The 16,346-nt window shown below is 38.0% G+C and overlaps 1 protein-coding gene across 5 annotated transcripts in view; it reads left to right on the plus strand.

The window, feature by feature from the left end:
- Positions 1–16,346, plus strand: part of LOC122562630 (AP-1 complex subunit beta-1) — a 76,188-nt gene that overhangs the window by 49,579 nt on the left and 10,263 nt on the right. For 2 of the 5 annotated variants that reach the window (XM_043715636.1, XM_043715635.1), the window contains exons 15-20: positions 121–141; positions 382–411; positions 1,289–1,423; positions 3,208–3,353; positions 9,107–9,236; positions 11,475–11,559. In XM_043715636.1, coding sequence (XP_043571571.1) covers positions 121–141; positions 382–411; positions 1,289–1,423; positions 3,208–3,353; positions 9,107–9,236; positions 11,475–11,559 — 547 coding nt within the window. Of the gene's footprint in view, positions 1–120; positions 142–381; positions 412–1,288; positions 1,424–3,207; positions 3,354–9,106; positions 9,237–11,474; positions 11,560–11,858; positions 11,967–16,346 lie in introns of those variants that run through there. The other 3 variants (XM_043715638.1, XM_043715637.1, XM_043715639.1) reach the window with 2 other exon arrangements.

The raw sequence follows: 16,346 nt of genomic DNA on the forward strand, positions 1-16,346 counted from the left end.
TATACTAATTATGCTGTGTTTCTTCTTTAAATTTATGCTGTTCCTTTTTTTTTCACTCTACTTCTGCTTGCATGTGAATGTCCTTGCGTTGCCTCTGTCTTTGCATATTCGTGTCTGGAGATGGGCGATGAGACCGAAGGGGTATGATCCTCTGTCCTTTTGGCTGGTGACTTTTGTTTCCAAGTTAAAGTTGCAGGATAATTATAGTTTTACAGAATATATATTATCCAATCTCACTAGTTCAAATAATTTGGGTTTATTAGTGGAGAGAATCAACATTTTAGATGTTGTAGAATAAAATCTACACTTTTTTTTATCATTTTTATTCAGAATGTACTTTTCATCTGCATTGTGCAACCAAACTATTTTGTTTTCTTTTAGCTTGGTGGAGATCTAAGCGGGAGCCCTGCAGTAAGTTACATATCTGCTTCATAAATATGTCCAAATATTACACCACACATCCACTTCTTTAATGAGAAGAGATCCAGTGATTTAATGCTGTTTCCTTCTAACTTACAGCTGACGTGCTTTTCATCATTACAATTTGTATAAATCAGTTGAATTCTTATTTCTATCAGTCTTAATTTCCTAATTCTTAACAATTAAATCTTTGTGGATTTAAATGTTTTCTAAAATAAAGGTAAAAGTCAAAGTGAGAACTGAAAGTGTTGAATCAAGAATGCAGAGCAATCGCATATTCTTAAGAAAACAAAAGTCTACATTTTAGCAGAGATTGTAGCAACATTATGCAAAATGAATTGTATTAATGTTCCTGTCCTTATGATACAAAATATTTAATTCTTACTGAGGCTGTGCCGTGATGAGATCTACTATAATTTATTTTTGATTTGTGATTTTTTTTAAAAAAAAATTCCATTTTAAAAACAGTTCCAGGTAAAATGAAATTGCCTTTGTCTAGCTGACCATCCAATTTGATTGTTTATGAAAGGCATAAATCCAACCTGCAACAGAATTGGTTTTAGTTTTAATGAAGGAAAATTCACCTTCACTATGATCGAATTGATTCAAAAGCTGTTGTTAACCCACTACATTCAAAAGTAGTTTTCTTCATTTCTGTTTTTAATAACTTGACTTTTGGTTTCTTTTTTTTATATGTTATCATATATTACAAATCTAAATTAATTGTATAAATCACCATTGATTAACTAATCATAGTTTAGCACTTTGATTTTTCCTGCAGTGCACACAATTAAAAGCAAGTATGCAGCTAGTTTTATAATGTACACAATATAACATTTGACGAATGCATCTTTTGCTATTTGTACAGATTGGTGCAGGCTATGGAACTCCAGCAGTCATGCCAACATCCTTGACTGCACCCCTAGGAGGTGGTTTAAGTGACCTATTTGATCTTGCTGGTGGAATGAACATGCCATCTGGTTCTTACGTGGAACCAAAAACTGTAAGAATTATTTATTTGCTTTTGATGGTTTTTTTACTTGAAGGTTAGATTATCCCATCTCCTGACTATTTGGCCTAAGCGCCTTGTTGCTCAAAGGAGCTGATGCCCTGCTCCCACATTCATTCCTGTGCTGCCCGTAGCTGATTATAAGATAAAACTCTGTCCAGGTGCAGCTGTTTTCTGATTTTTTTTTTCTTCTACTTGAAAGGTGATGAGACAGCCTTACTTAGTTAACTCTGAACCTGTGTTTTTTTTCTCATTCTGTGGCTCTATTAGTGCTTTAACACTAAGTAGTAGCACATTACTTCTAAGCAAAAAGCTCTAGCTCCTTCTCCCCAAATAACTTTGATTTGAACTACTGGTAGTTAAGTGGTTACTCCTTTTTATATATATATATATGCTCAGGGATAGTTTATTATGATTTTACTCTATTGATTGGTTCTTTTTTTTTAAAAGAATCTCAACACAGAATTAACAGAATTTTAATGGCCTTGAAAGTACACACTAAAATGCTACACAATGCTAATTAAAAGTTTAAAACCTGATGTGAAGCAATTGAGTTTGGAGAACGTAGCAGTTGTAATTTCACACACATTTTAACTGTAGTTTATTAATCTTGCCTTAATGGTGCATAGCAATCAAGGTCTAAACTAACAAATCAACTATTTTACAAGTGCACACCTGCATTCAGAGCAAGCTAATGCAAAATGCTTGAGTGCTGTTGATAGGTTTTAGTATCAATATGCTTTGTACAGATTCACTTGCAGTTCTTGAGTTAATTCTAATTTCCATGCAATGAGGTAATGAATGATATTTTGTATAGTATGTGGCTCATTTCCCTCCTCTAGCTACTTTCCTTAGTGGCTTTGTTTAATAGGCTATAAGACTATTGCGTATCACAAGAGATCCTGTTTTGTTCTTCATTCATTTGTACCTCCTTTTCGGCAGGGGATACTAGCGAACATTTAAGTGCCTTTTCTATGTTCGGTTAAATATGTTTGTTTTGCGTTATGTTATGTATTATGTTGATAGTACATTTAAATAAATAAACTTTCAAGATTCATTCTGCAGTCTTCCAGGATGAATTATTATGAGCTATGTGATTAACAATGTTCTGTGTATCTTTCTTGATCAACATGACTAACAGTAATTTTGTGAGGTACATTATTGCGTTCTATTATCTTCTCCTCTCCCCCCCCCCCCCGCCCCCTTCTGAAAGTTTGTCATTTCCAATTTATTTCATGGGCTGCAAGATTAATGAGACAGGTTATCTTTGAAATTGTGTCCCATTCCAGTTGGTATGTTGACAATAGAATGTAAGAAGCATTTTCCATCACCGTTTGATGTTTTATGTAGTTGCTATTGAATATTGAGATAGTTATTTAAGAGTTTATATTTTAACTATTATCATTTAAATAATTACACTAATTTGAACATTTGATTGACTTACTAGTTGAATTCTATTTAGTATGAAATCATGTAAATATAATGGCTGAAATTAGCCCTACATTAGTTGTCATAGATTTTGCTGTTTCTAAAATCCCAGATGCATATAGTGTTTAGTTTGTTGTGATAGGACGCTAATTTGTCTTTAGCAGACCAAAATGTATAACTGGCATCTTTGCATTTTGATAAACTTTGTGCATTCCAGGATAACTTGATAATTTGCTTGGAAAACGCAAGTGCAATGCGTTATAAGGTTATTTGAAATTATAACTCCTGTTTTTCTTATTAAAAATTTCTACACAAAACTGTTCTAATCTGTTACATTTTTATTTCACCAGGTTTGGTTGCCAGCAGCAAAAGCCAAAGGTCTTGAGATTTCTGGTACATTTTCACGCCGTATGGGTCATATCTACATGGATCTCTCTTTGATGAACAAAGCCATGCAAGTAATGACTGACTTTGCAATCCAGTTTAACAGAAATAGGTGAGAATTGAATTCATTTAGTGCATTTTTTACTTAACCACAGATTATTTTGCACTATTGTCATGCTTGTATGAAATGTTACTCCTGTAGCAGCCACAAAAGAATGTAAGAGCAGAATCAGGTCTTTCAGCCTGTCGAACCAAACCTGTCATTCAGTTAAATCATAGCTGATCATCTCAGTCAATGTCACATTCCCACAATATCCTCAATGTCATTGGTCTCCAGCGATTTGTTGACTTCTTCTGTTTTGAACACATATTGAACTTTCGCAGCCTTCCAGGATATTGAATTTCAAAGGTTTGCCACTCTGAATGAAAAAATCTTTTATTCCTTCAGTTTTAAATGGCCTGACCCTTATTCTGATGATGTCTCCTGGTTTTATATTCACTAGCCAAGGCAAACACCTTAATCTCCCTGTTGTGCTCTGTAAGAATTTTGTAAGTTTCAATGAGGTCACCCTTCATTCTTTGAAACTCTAAGGATTGCAGGCCTGGTCTCTTCAATTTCTCATCATAAGTCAATTCTGCTATCCCTAAAATTAATCTGATGAACTTCTGTTGCATTCCTCTCACAAATACATCCCTCATTTGAGTAAGGAGGCTAAAGCTGTACGCAGTACTTCAGGTGAAGTCAGACCAAGACTTTGTGCAACAGCAGCAAAACATTTTTACTCTTTTACTCTCATCCCTTTCCAGTGAAGGCTAGCATAGTCTATCTTCCTAATTTCTTGTTGCACCTATATGCTAACTTTTAGTGATTCACGGACATGTGCACTTCTCCAACCTTTCATCATTTAAGAAATATTCTGCCTTCCTTGTCTCCACCTATGTTGTACCTGTCCAGAGGCCTTTTAACTGTCGTAACTGTACCTGCATCTACCACTTCCTCAGGCAACTCATTCCTGAAAAAGTTGCCCCACGGGCCCTTTTTAAATCTTTCCCCTCTCATCTTAAACCTTTGTCCTCTAATTTTGGACTCCATAATTTGGAGGAAAAGACCTTGGCTATTCACCATATCTATGTCCCTCATGATTTTATAAACCTCTATTCGATGTGATGCTCCAGGTGTAAAAAGGTTCCAACCTGTTCAGCCTCTTCTTATAACTCGAACTGTCCAGTCTTAGCAGCATCCTTGTAAACCTGTTCCTGTATTCTTTCTAGTATAACAACATTCTTCCAACAGCAGGGTGACCAGCATTGCACGCAGAATTCTAAAAGTGGCCTCACCAATGTCTTGTACAGCCACAACATGATGTCCCAATTTGTATATTCGATGCTGTAACCAATGAAGGCAAACTTACCAAATGCTGCTGCCTCAATAATGTCTAACTGCAATGCCATTTTCAAGAAACCATGAAGCTGCACCTCAGTTCAACAACATTCCTCAGGGCTACCATTAATTGTGTAAATCCTGTCCTAGTTTGTCTTAGCAAAATGCCACACCTCACGTTTACCTAAATTAAACTCCATCTGCCACTTCTCAACCCATTGATCCATCAGATCAAGATCTTATTGTACTCTTAGATAACCTTCTTCACAGAGCAATTATACCATTAATTTAGGTGTTTCCACAAGCTTCATATATTCTCATCCAAATTGTTGACATAAATGCCTAACAGCACTGATCCGTACGGCATGCTGCTGGACACAGGCCTGCTGTCTGATTAACCACCCTCTATCGCCACCCTTTGTCTTCTACCTTCAACGAATTTTGTATCCAGTTGGCTATCTCTCCCTGGATCCCTTGTGATCTAACCTTATTAACCGGTCTATCATGCGGGATCTTATCGAAGTTCTTGCTAAAGTCCATGTCGGCTTTCATCTATCTTCTTGATAACCTCTTTTTAAAAAAAAAACTCAATTTGTGCAATATGATTTTCCGCTCACACAACCATGCTGACTATCCCTAATCAGTCCTTGCCTTTCCAAATGCATTGTAAATTCTATCACTCAGAATCCCCTCTCACAACTCACTTGCCACTGACATCAGACATACCAGTATATTGTTATCTGGCTTTTCTTTGTAGCGTTTCTTAAATAATGACACAGCATTAGCCACCCTCCAGTCTTTCAGCACCTCACCTGTGCCCGTTGTTGATACAGATATCTCTGCCCTGTAATTTCTTCCCTCGCTTCCCAAAAATGTTCTGAGATGCACCTGATCAGGTCCCAGCGAAATATCTACCTTTGTCTTTTCAAGACTTCCAGCAGCACCTCTTCAGTAATATGGACACTTTTCAAGACATCACTATTTATTTCCCCAATTTCTCTTCAATGTCTTTGCAAAATATTTGTTCAGTATCTCGCTCATCTCCTGTAGTTTCACATGTAGATGGCCACGTTGATCTATAAGAGACTCTATTCACTCCCTATTTACTCTTTTGCCCTTAGTATACTTTAGAATCTGATCATTCTCCTTAACCTTGCAAAATCTGTCATGTCCCCTTTTTGCCCTCCTGATTTTACTTTTAAGTGTATTGCAAATTCCCCTATACTCCAGGGGTTCGCTTGATCCCAACTGTTTGTGCATGACATATACCCCCTTTTTCTTGACCAGACCCCCAATATCTCTTGACATCCAGTTTTCCCTACACCTACCAGTCTTGCTCCTCTCACTACAGGAGCATACTGTCACTTGACTCTCATTTATCTCCTTTTTGAAAGCATCCCTCATGACATTTGTCCTTGATCTGCGAACAGCCTCCTCCAATCAACTTTTGAAAGTTCCAGTCTAATACCATCAAAATTGACCTTGTTCCAATTTAGAACTTCACCTTAAAGACCAGGTCTTTTCTTTTTCATAACTATTTTAAAATTTATAAACTTATGAACATTGGTCCCAAAATACTCCCCCACTTACACCTTAGTCACTTGCCCTGTCTTATTTCCCAAGAGAAAGTTGAGTTTTGTTTCTTCTACAGGTACGTCCACACATTGAATAAGATGATTTTCTTGAACACACTTAACAAATTCCTCCTCGTCAAAGCCCTTTACATTATGGCAGTTCTGGTCTATATTTGTAAGGTTAAAATCCCCCACTATTAAAACCCTATGATTCTTGCAAATATTTGAGATCTCCGTACATATTTGTTCCTCAGTTTCCTGATGACTATTGGGGGCCGTTTGGTACAATCCCATCAAGGCGATTGTCCTCTTCTTAATTCTCAGTTTAATTCAGTAATTTCATTGCATGATTCCTCATCTCTAAGTACAGCCATAATGTCCTCAATCAAAAACGCCGCTCTCCCTCTTTTTTTTTCCAACCCTTTCTATCCTCCCTATAATTTCTATACACCAGAACATTAAGCTGTCAGTCCTGTCTCTCCGGTGTAAAAACAATGACTGCAGATGCTGGAAACCAGATTCTGGATCAGTGGTGCTGGAAGAGCACAGCAATTCAGGCAGCATCTGAGGACAGGCTTGCTGTGCTCTTCCAGCACCACTGATCCAGAGTCCTGTCTCTCCCTCAGCTATGTTTCTGTAATAGCGAAATATCCCAGTTGCAAGTTCCCATCCATGCCCTGAGTTCATCTGTCTTACCTGTCAGGCCTCTTGTATTGAAATAAGTGCAATTTAAATCACTAGTCTTGATATTCTACATTGCTACTGCCAATTTTGTCTATTTAACCTGCTCCTTTGAACTACTGCATCTGTTTTTTTAGTTATATTATTGACACTTGCAGCAAGCACTAACAGGCAAAGTCAGAGTTTGCAACCTCCAAGTCGAATTTTTCCATTCTGCCGTTCCAGCATTTTAAATATTTCCCTCACAAAGACTGTACCTCCCTTGCCATACAGAAGTCTTAATGTAGTGCTATATTAGCTGGCTTACTATCTTTTACCAACTTCCATAAACTTGAGCTGATACAAAATTCTAATGTCCGTATTCATTACCAGAGAAATAGTACTGCTAAATTGTTAGAGCTGCAGGCTTGCAAATCCCTTGATCCTGATGGACTTAAAAGGGTATAAAAGAAGTAGTTAGTGAGATAGTTGATGCATTGCTTTGAATTTTTGAAAATTCTCTATATTCAGTTAAGGTTCCATTAAGTTGGAAGGTAGTGACTGTAACATACCAAAAGGGACAGACAGAGCAGGCAGATCAGTCAGCTTAACATTTCTCATAGGAAAAATGTTACAAATAGGTACCTTGTATGTGAAATTGTCCATTTTGGCAGAAAGAATAAAAGAGAAATATACTATCCCAATGGTGAGAGATTGTAGAGGGACCTTGAATTGCAAAAGGCTTATATACAAGTATTGCAAGTAATTATGAAAGCCAAGGTGATGGTATTTATTGGGAGGAGAATTGAATGCAAAATAGGGAGATTATGCTTCATTTATACAGAACATTTATCCAGCACTTTGTGTATGGTAATGGTCTCCTTATTCAAGAAAGTAAATGCTTCAAGGAATGAGTGGGTTCTATCAAGGTACGTTTGAACAGGCTAGGCTTGTATTCACTGCAGATCTGTAAGCTTAGCAAAAGCAAATTATGGAAATGCTGGAAAATATGAATAGGAACAGAAAATACTGAGTAAGGCAAGCAAGATCAATGCAGAGAATAAAGTTAATGTTTCAGGTCAATCGTGACTCCTCTTCAGAACTGTTTTGAACGTCCAATAACAACCCATCTTGCGCAATAGCCAAGTTTTCATAGACTGGGAATTAAACTTTTGGGTTTCTGGTGGGATGTCAAACAACAGGATTAATTTAATACAGTAATGGATTTCTTGCTGTCCACAGGTGTTTTCTGGTTTCAGCAAGTGTATGTAATCAATGTCAAATTCATAAGACTCTATTCCATGCTTAATCGCTATCTGAAGACCAATCTCTTAAACTAACTTCGGCATTTTTACCTTTTCCAAACAGTAAAAATTGAAGTAGAACTCAATGAAGAAGAAAGTGAATCAATCGCTATCGTCATCCAGAAGTAGTTAGATAAAATTTTAAAACATTGATTAACTTTTACTACCATTACTGTTCATCACATTAAAATGGTTGATAGATTGATTAGTTTTAATTTAGAGGTGTTTACAGGTTTCAGGACTTCCAGCAGTCTTTGATGATGATTCCTTCTATACTGACAAATATGATATTTCAAATCTGAGAAGTTGTCTGAAGAGACTGCTAGTGTCATTTGGTACATGTTAAATTTTCTGATGAAATCAATATAAACTAATAAAGTTGTTTTGTGAGTACATTATATTTGGAATCATGCTTCTTAGCTGGTTTTATTTTTTTCTCACTTTTTGTTTGCCTGTTTTTGGTTTGCTTTTTCTTTCACTGATTATACTCTTGAGATTTTTTTGTATCTTTTACTTTGCCATTATGTTCCCCCACAAAATGTGTATTTTCCACCTGCTCTTTTAGAATTAGTAGTAGCATGAAGATAATTTTTATGCAGCAAATAGTTGTGATCTGGAATTCATTACCTGCAGTGTTGTGGGGGTGGATTCAATCATCATTTTTCAAAAGGAAATTGGATAAATACTTGAAGAGGAAATAATTGCTCGTGTGTGGAAGGAGCAGAGGAGGTGACTTGTAACTGTAGCTAGTAGCTTGCACAAGCATAATGAGTGGAAAGGCCACCTTCTGTACTGTATGGTTCGGAGTTTTTTAATTGTGTGGAAGATGCACAGATGCAAGGCTGTGTTGTATAGTGCCAATATTTTTATGCCTACATCAGACCCACAAGGAATGTTTGGGGGAAAAAACGCTTACCTTTTGCTTTCCATGCACTTTATTTTGTAGCTTTGGTATGGCACCAGCTGCTCCCCTACAGGTCAATGCTCCACTTGCTCCTAACCAGACAATTGAAGTCTCTCTCCCTCTGAACACTGTTGGTCCAGTTATGAAGATGGATCCACTCACCAATCTACAGGTCGGAATTAAGCTACAGCTAAATCTTTGAAATTATTGCTAACTGAAGATATTACTGTTCCTTCCTCTCCTTTTCATGAAACCTGCATTATTTCAATAAGATGAGAAGGATGTAGCCTTGGTGTGTAATGTGGTCAAATTAATTGTGTGAATGGTGGAATAATGAATTATTGCAAGCAACTCAGTAATGAAGTCTTGCCCGCAAAAGTTAAGGATACGTGTTGAAGACCAATTTGGCTATTTGTAGAATTTGTCTTCAATGACTCTGAAGTTGAATAACTGAAATCCGATTAGTTTTACTTCACACTTTTCTCATTAAATGTGCACTAAGTTAATTTGGAGTGGAAAGGGGAATACTTAAATTCTAGCATTGAAATAAATTATTTATTATTCTGAAAACTACACTTCAGGGTTTATTGCTAGATAAAAGCATACTTTTACAAGTTGGCAGTGTTAATTTTCCAAAGCATTTTGAAAGCACTTGAAGGAATCAAGTGATTTCTAAGCAGATTGAATTGACATCTTGTTGTGTAGGTGCTAACCATGTAGTATGTAGTTACCAGCCATAATTTGTGCTTACAGCTATAAATTTTAGTCTATTACATTGTTGATTGTTATAATAGAAAAACAGTACATATTTTTGCATCTTAGTATATTTGCCTGGACTGTGTAGTTATGTACTTAGCTCAATTTTATGCCGCATAATTGTCAACTTGCTTCAGTGTTGAATGTCATTGTGATTAAATTTCACTTGTCTGTATGAGGAGCACAGGTAGAAGAAGCTCACAATGCTAACTTAAGTGCTTCTGATCTTAAGGACCTGCTTCTAAGCATGCTACCCTGAATCCTTGAAATTTGAACTGAAATTTTTAAAATTTCATTGTGATGAGCCATGCATAGTGTTGTTTCCCAATAGCTGTACAATTACTTTTCATATTGCAACATAGTAGTTCATAAATGAAATAAAGTGCTATGATATTTACTGAAGGGTTCAGGCAGCTGTCTGGTGAATCTGTACCCTTGTCCTCCCATTCCAAATTAGATCTGAATGGAAGAAGAAAAGACATACCAGTTTAAACCCAAATAGTGGTTTTGGTTCAGATTTTGTTGTTGCAAAGTACCTGCCAGCATCTGCAATAAACCTTCATCTTGCACATGCGCATACAACAGCGAAATGAGGGAAACAAGACATTCAGAATCTGAACAAACAGAGAAAGCTACTGTGTGTCTGTACAAATCAGATTGGAATTTTTATGAAAAAACAGCATAAAACTTCTGCAAAGTTAATGGGAGACTTGAGTAGTAGTATCCTTTGGATGTTTTGCCCCTGTCCTGAATTTGCTGTGCCATTTGTACACAAGTAATGACAAGCATCATAAGCATTATTGTTCTTTTGATGGCAAAGTCTAACCCAAAGTAACCTTATGCACCATTCTTCCTACTCTTGGTAATGCTGTCTTTGGGCAGAAGCATGATGAAATGATCTCAACTATTGCTATTTATACAAATGCATTAGTACATAATATCACAGTTTCCTGTGATGGAACATCATCCAAACTAAGGAATCTACTCCCAAAACAAAATATTTTCATTGGAGGATGAGATTATCTTTTTTAGGCATCCTTCTTTCCAGTTCCATTCAAACTGTGCTAGAAGTAATACAAAGTTAAAAATCACACAGCACCAGGTTATAGTCCAACCGGTTTAATTGGAAGCACACTAGCTTTCGGAGTGGTGCTCCTTCATCAGGTGGTTGTGGCACCTGATTTTTAACTTTGTACACCCCAGTCCAACACCGGCATCTCCAAATCATGATTAGAATTAATACTTCATACTTTTCCAAGTAAAGCCATTTTCCAAATTATAAGCAGTTTCCATGGCAATGTAAAACTATATTGACAATTCTTTCTATAACATTATTGCCACTTAGCCAAGTTACTAAAATGTGCAACCTACAACTTTTGGTTTATAAATTTTAAGGGAAAACATGGTGCCTGAGCTTAGGGTACACAGTAAAATATTTGAGCAGCTAGGATAGATGTATACTCAATAATTACAATGCTGTTTGGGTATTAATCATTCTAAAAGGCACCATAAATGCTTTTTCTTTTAAAATAATTGCCTAACCTTGTTTTGCTTCTTTTTGGTGTAACATAATGAGGATAGAACAAATTATGACAAAGTCACTGCTATTTAAAAAACTTAAACACCGTAATTGTAATTTTACTTCTGTGAACAGGTTGCGGTAAAGAACAATATTGATGTCTTCTACTTCAGCTGCCTGTACCCAATTAATATGTTGTTTGTAGAAGATGGAAAAATGGGTGAGTGTTTTCAGTATTCTTAATATTCAGAATAGATTAAAGAGGGCCCTGTATACCAGTGGCAAGCATTAAAAAGAGATTAAGGTAATTTTTCATAACTCATTTACTTTAATCATATGCACAGTAAATCCCTGTTTTATGTGGTTTTGCCTGAACATTGGTTAGTTAATGGGACCTGTATTCTTCAAATCAGCAAGATTCATTTAAAAATTTTCTCCTGCCAGTCTGAGTCAGCATTACATGACCTGGTCAGCAGCGGTTTTGAAATGGCCTCTCCTGTTTCCTAATCCACCCTGCAGCTGCTGACTCTCTCAACTTGTGGCCCTTCCCACATCCTAACCTGCTCGCTTGCTGATAACCTGAGGCCCCTCCAGCTCCCTAATCCTGCTACCTCCACACTTCTCATTGCTTAGTTTCAAAGTCCTCGTTCACAGCAAGAGTTCAGGAAAAGCAGGTAAGGATATTTACATGAAACTTTAAATATAAAACCCTGAGCACGGCACTTCCGCAGAATCAGGACCTGTACTTTCACAATTCCAAAACGCAATCTGAATTTTGAATGGGGATGCCGGTTCAGAAAGAAGCCAAGTGGGATGGTTATGGAGTAGAAAGATAGCAAAGAAAGTATGTCAAACATCAGTGCGCCCAATTTGGAGGATTAGTAAAAAGAGAGTTGGTAAGGAAGTGGCCAAGGCTGTGAACGAAAAGGTTTACAGCAACCAGGAGAGTCAAAGATCAAGATGTGTGATGCATCAGCAGTAAGCAAGATCAGCAGTGATTAGGAAGTACTGTAACTAGAATGATACCATTTTTCTTATACCCTTGAATGAAATAGTTTTAAAAAAAATAAGAATTTGGCAATGCAAAGTACTCCAGCTTGTAGAGTACAGGTGGTTTTGCTATAACGCATGTTTCATTAACAAAATTGGCTATAACACTATTGAAAGATTGGGAAACTGTTTCTAAAGCGCAAAGTTTTAAAGCGTGTATTGGTTATAAAGCGATTCTGCCCCCATTAATTTAAATGGTGCTGCTATTACACGATTTTTAAATAATACAGGATTGTACAAGAATGGAACTACCATGTTATAGCAGACCTGACTGTATGATGATTATTTTTCCTTCTTTGATGAGAAATGACTATAGCATTTAGATTGGATTTGATAGGAAAATAGATTTGCTTAAAGTTTCAATTTTCCAGAATGAGTCAAGATCTAAATGCTTTAAGACTTATATTACAGTTAAATGCAATATGCAGAATTTGATATGTGAGCACTGATTGGAACTGTGACTGGTTCTGAATTGTTGTTTGTGTCTCTACTTTTTTTCACTATACCATAACTTTTCTGTCACAAATTGATGTCTTGTATTGAAAATTATATCCCCATTCTATTGTTGTGACCCCTGTAGAGACCAGCAAACTGAGAGGATCAAATTTACAAAACGGCCCTGATTTTAAAAGAAAAAGCAAATGGACAGTATTTCACTTTTATAATTTTTCCTTTAACAATCAAAGCAAAACTCATAAGAAAATTGTCAGATGAATCATGGTCAATATGTAAATTACACAGGTCTGTGTCTCACATTTGGATAGCAGTCTCCTCAGCATATATGACAATGTGATGAACGGCAAAGTCCTTCAAAAATCTTACCTTCCTCAGGTAAATGTTCTTTACTTCATACAGAGGTTAGTCATCAAAGTTCTTCTGATAGCCACTCGCAGCCAACTAGAATCCCATGCTGTTGCTTTTCAACAAAATGTCCATTTTTAGTTATTCAGACCTTTTCATGCACCTGTAGGAGTGACAGTAATTTTTTTTTTAATCCTCACTCTTGATTCCACTTACATAGAAGAATACAGCGCAGTACAGGCCCTTTGGCCCTCGATGTTGCGCCGATCCAAGCCACCTAACCTACACTAGCCCATTATCCTCCATATGCCTATCCAATGCCAGCTTAAATGCCCATAAAGAGGGAGAGTCCACCACTGCTACTGGCAGGGCATTCCATGAACTCACGACTCGCTGAGTAAAGAACCTACCCCTAACATCTGTCCTATACCTACCACCCGTTTAATTTAAAGCTATGCCCCCTCGTAATAGCTGACTCCATACGTGGAAAAAGGTTCTCACGGTCAACCCTATCTAAACCCCTAATCATCTTGTATACCTCTATCAAGTCACCCCTAAACCACCTTTTCTCCAATGAAAACAACCCCAAGTGCCTCAGCCTTTCCTCATACGATCTTTCTACCATACCAGGCAACATCCTGGTAAACCTCCTCTGCACCCGTTCCAGTGCCTCCACATCCTTCCTATAATATGGCGACCAAAACTGCACACAATACTCCAGATGCAGCCGCACCAGAGTCTTATACAACTGCAACACACACACACATATCTCGGAACTGCTGAAATAGTGCACTGTTACTGAGAACACACTCACACAACTCGGAACTGCTGAAACAGTGCACTGTCACTGAGAACACGCACACTAGGAACTGCTGAAACAGTGCACTGTCACTGAGAACACGCACACTAGGAACTGCTGAAACAGTGCACTGTCACTGAGAACACGCACACTAGGAACTGCTGAAACAGTGCACTGTCACTGAGAACACGCACACTAGGAACTGCTGAAACAGTGCACTGTCACTGAGAACACGCACACTAGGAACTGCTGAAACAGTGCACTGTCACTGAGAACACACACACTCAACCTCCTTCGTCACCTTTTCAAAGAATTCAATAAGGTTTGTGAGGCACGACCTGCCCTTCACAAAACCATGCTGACTATCCTTGATCACATTATTCCTATCCAGATGTTCATAAATCCTATCCCTTACAATTCTCTCTAAGACTTTGCCCACAACAGAAGTGAGACTCACCGGCCTATAGTTACTAGGGTTATCCCTACTCCCCTTTTTGAACAAGGGAATCACATTTGCTATCCTCCAGTCTTCTGGCACTACTCCTGTCGACAAAGAGGACATAAAAATCAAGGCCAATGGCTCTGCAATCTCCTCCCTTGCTTCCCAGAGAATCCTAGGATAAATGCCATCAGGCCCAGGGGACTTATCTATTTTCACCTTTTCCAGGGTTTCCAACACCTCTTCTCTACATACCTCAAAGTCATCCATTCTACTTAATTGTGACTCAGTATTCACATCGGCAACAATGTCCTGTTCCTGAGTGAATACTGGCGAAAAGTATTCATTCAGTGTCTCCCCAATCTCTTCCGCCTCCACACGCAACTTCCCCCTACTATCCTTGACTGGACCTATTCCTACCCTAGTCATTCTTTTATTCCTGTCATACCTATAGAAAGCCTTAGGGTTTTCCCTAATCCTACCAACTAAGGACTTTTCATGTCCCCTCCTTGCTGCTCTTAGCTTTCTCTTCAGGTCCTTCCTGGCTACCCTATAGCTCTCAGTCGCCCCAATTGAACCTTCACGTCTCATCTTGAGATAGGCCGCCCTCTTCCATTTAACAAGGGATTCCAATTCCTTATTAAACCACGGCTCCCTCACACGACCCTTTCCTCCCTGCCTGACAGGTACATACTTATCAAGGACACTCAATAGTTGCTCCTTGAACAAGCTCCACATATCAATTTCGCCCTTGCCTTGAAGCCTACTTTTCCAAGCCACGCATCCCACGTCATGCCTCACCGCATCATAATTTCCCTGCCCCCAGCTATAACTCTTGCCTGCAGTGCACACTTATCCCTCTCCATCACTAGAGTAAAAGTCACCGAATTGTGGTCACTGTCCCCAAAGATTGCCTTCCATAAAGTGCCTGTCTCACTCTTGATTCCACCTACAGATTGCCTTCCATAAAGTGCCTGTCTCTATTGCTGTGCAATTTGAGTTTTTTTAAGAACCCACACCTTTATCTGATTTAAACAAGTTTCCATTTCAAAGGAAATCTGAGATCAGAGGCTTATTTCCCACAGACATCAAATCACAGTTTCATTTTTAGTTTGGGCCTGACAAAAATAAAATAAAAGAAGCAAAACAGTTTTCAAACCAGGGTTGGTATAGCCAGTTGAACAGTCAGTTCTTCAAATAACAGCTTGCACATGCTCCCCACAAGTCCTGCAAACTAGACTCTACCACTATAGAAACACTCAGAAACACTCCTTGTAGAATCATAGACCTTAAATCATAGAACATGGAAACAGACCCTTTGGTTCAACCAGTCCATGGTGACCATGTTTTCAAACTAAACTAGACCCACCTGCCAGCTCTTGGCCCATATCCCTCCAAACTCTTCCTATTCATGAACTTATCCACATGTCTCTTAAACATTGTAACTGTATTTGCATCCATCACTTTCATTCCACATGCAAACCACTCACTGTTTTTCAAAAAGTTGCCCTCATGTCCTTTTTAAATCTTTCTTCTTTCACCTTCAAAATATGCCCCCTTGTTTTGAATTCCCCACCTTAGGGAAACAACCCTTGCTATTGACCTTATCTAAGTCCTTTTATGACTTGATAAAGCTCACTATGGTCACTCCTCAACCTCCTACACTCCAGTGAAAAAAGTCCCAGCCTTTCCAGTTTATTTTTTATCTGAAACCCTCCATTTCTGGAAACATCCTGGTAAATCTTTTCTGAATCTTCCCCAGTTTAATATCCTTCCTGTAACAGGGCAACCAGAACTGCATGCAGTACTCCAGAAGAGGCCTCACCAACTTCCTATACAACCTCAACATGATGTCCCAACTGCTGTACTCAAAAGGTCTGAGCAATGAAGGCAAGCATGCTAAATGCCGCCTTAATCA

The sequence above is a fragment of the Chiloscyllium plagiosum genome, chromosome 25 (genome assembly GCF_004010195.1).
Source record: "Chiloscyllium plagiosum isolate BGI_BamShark_2017 chromosome 25, ASM401019v2, whole genome shotgun sequence".
Classification (NCBI taxonomy): domain Eukaryota; kingdom Metazoa; phylum Chordata; class Chondrichthyes; order Orectolobiformes; family Hemiscylliidae; genus Chiloscyllium; species Chiloscyllium plagiosum.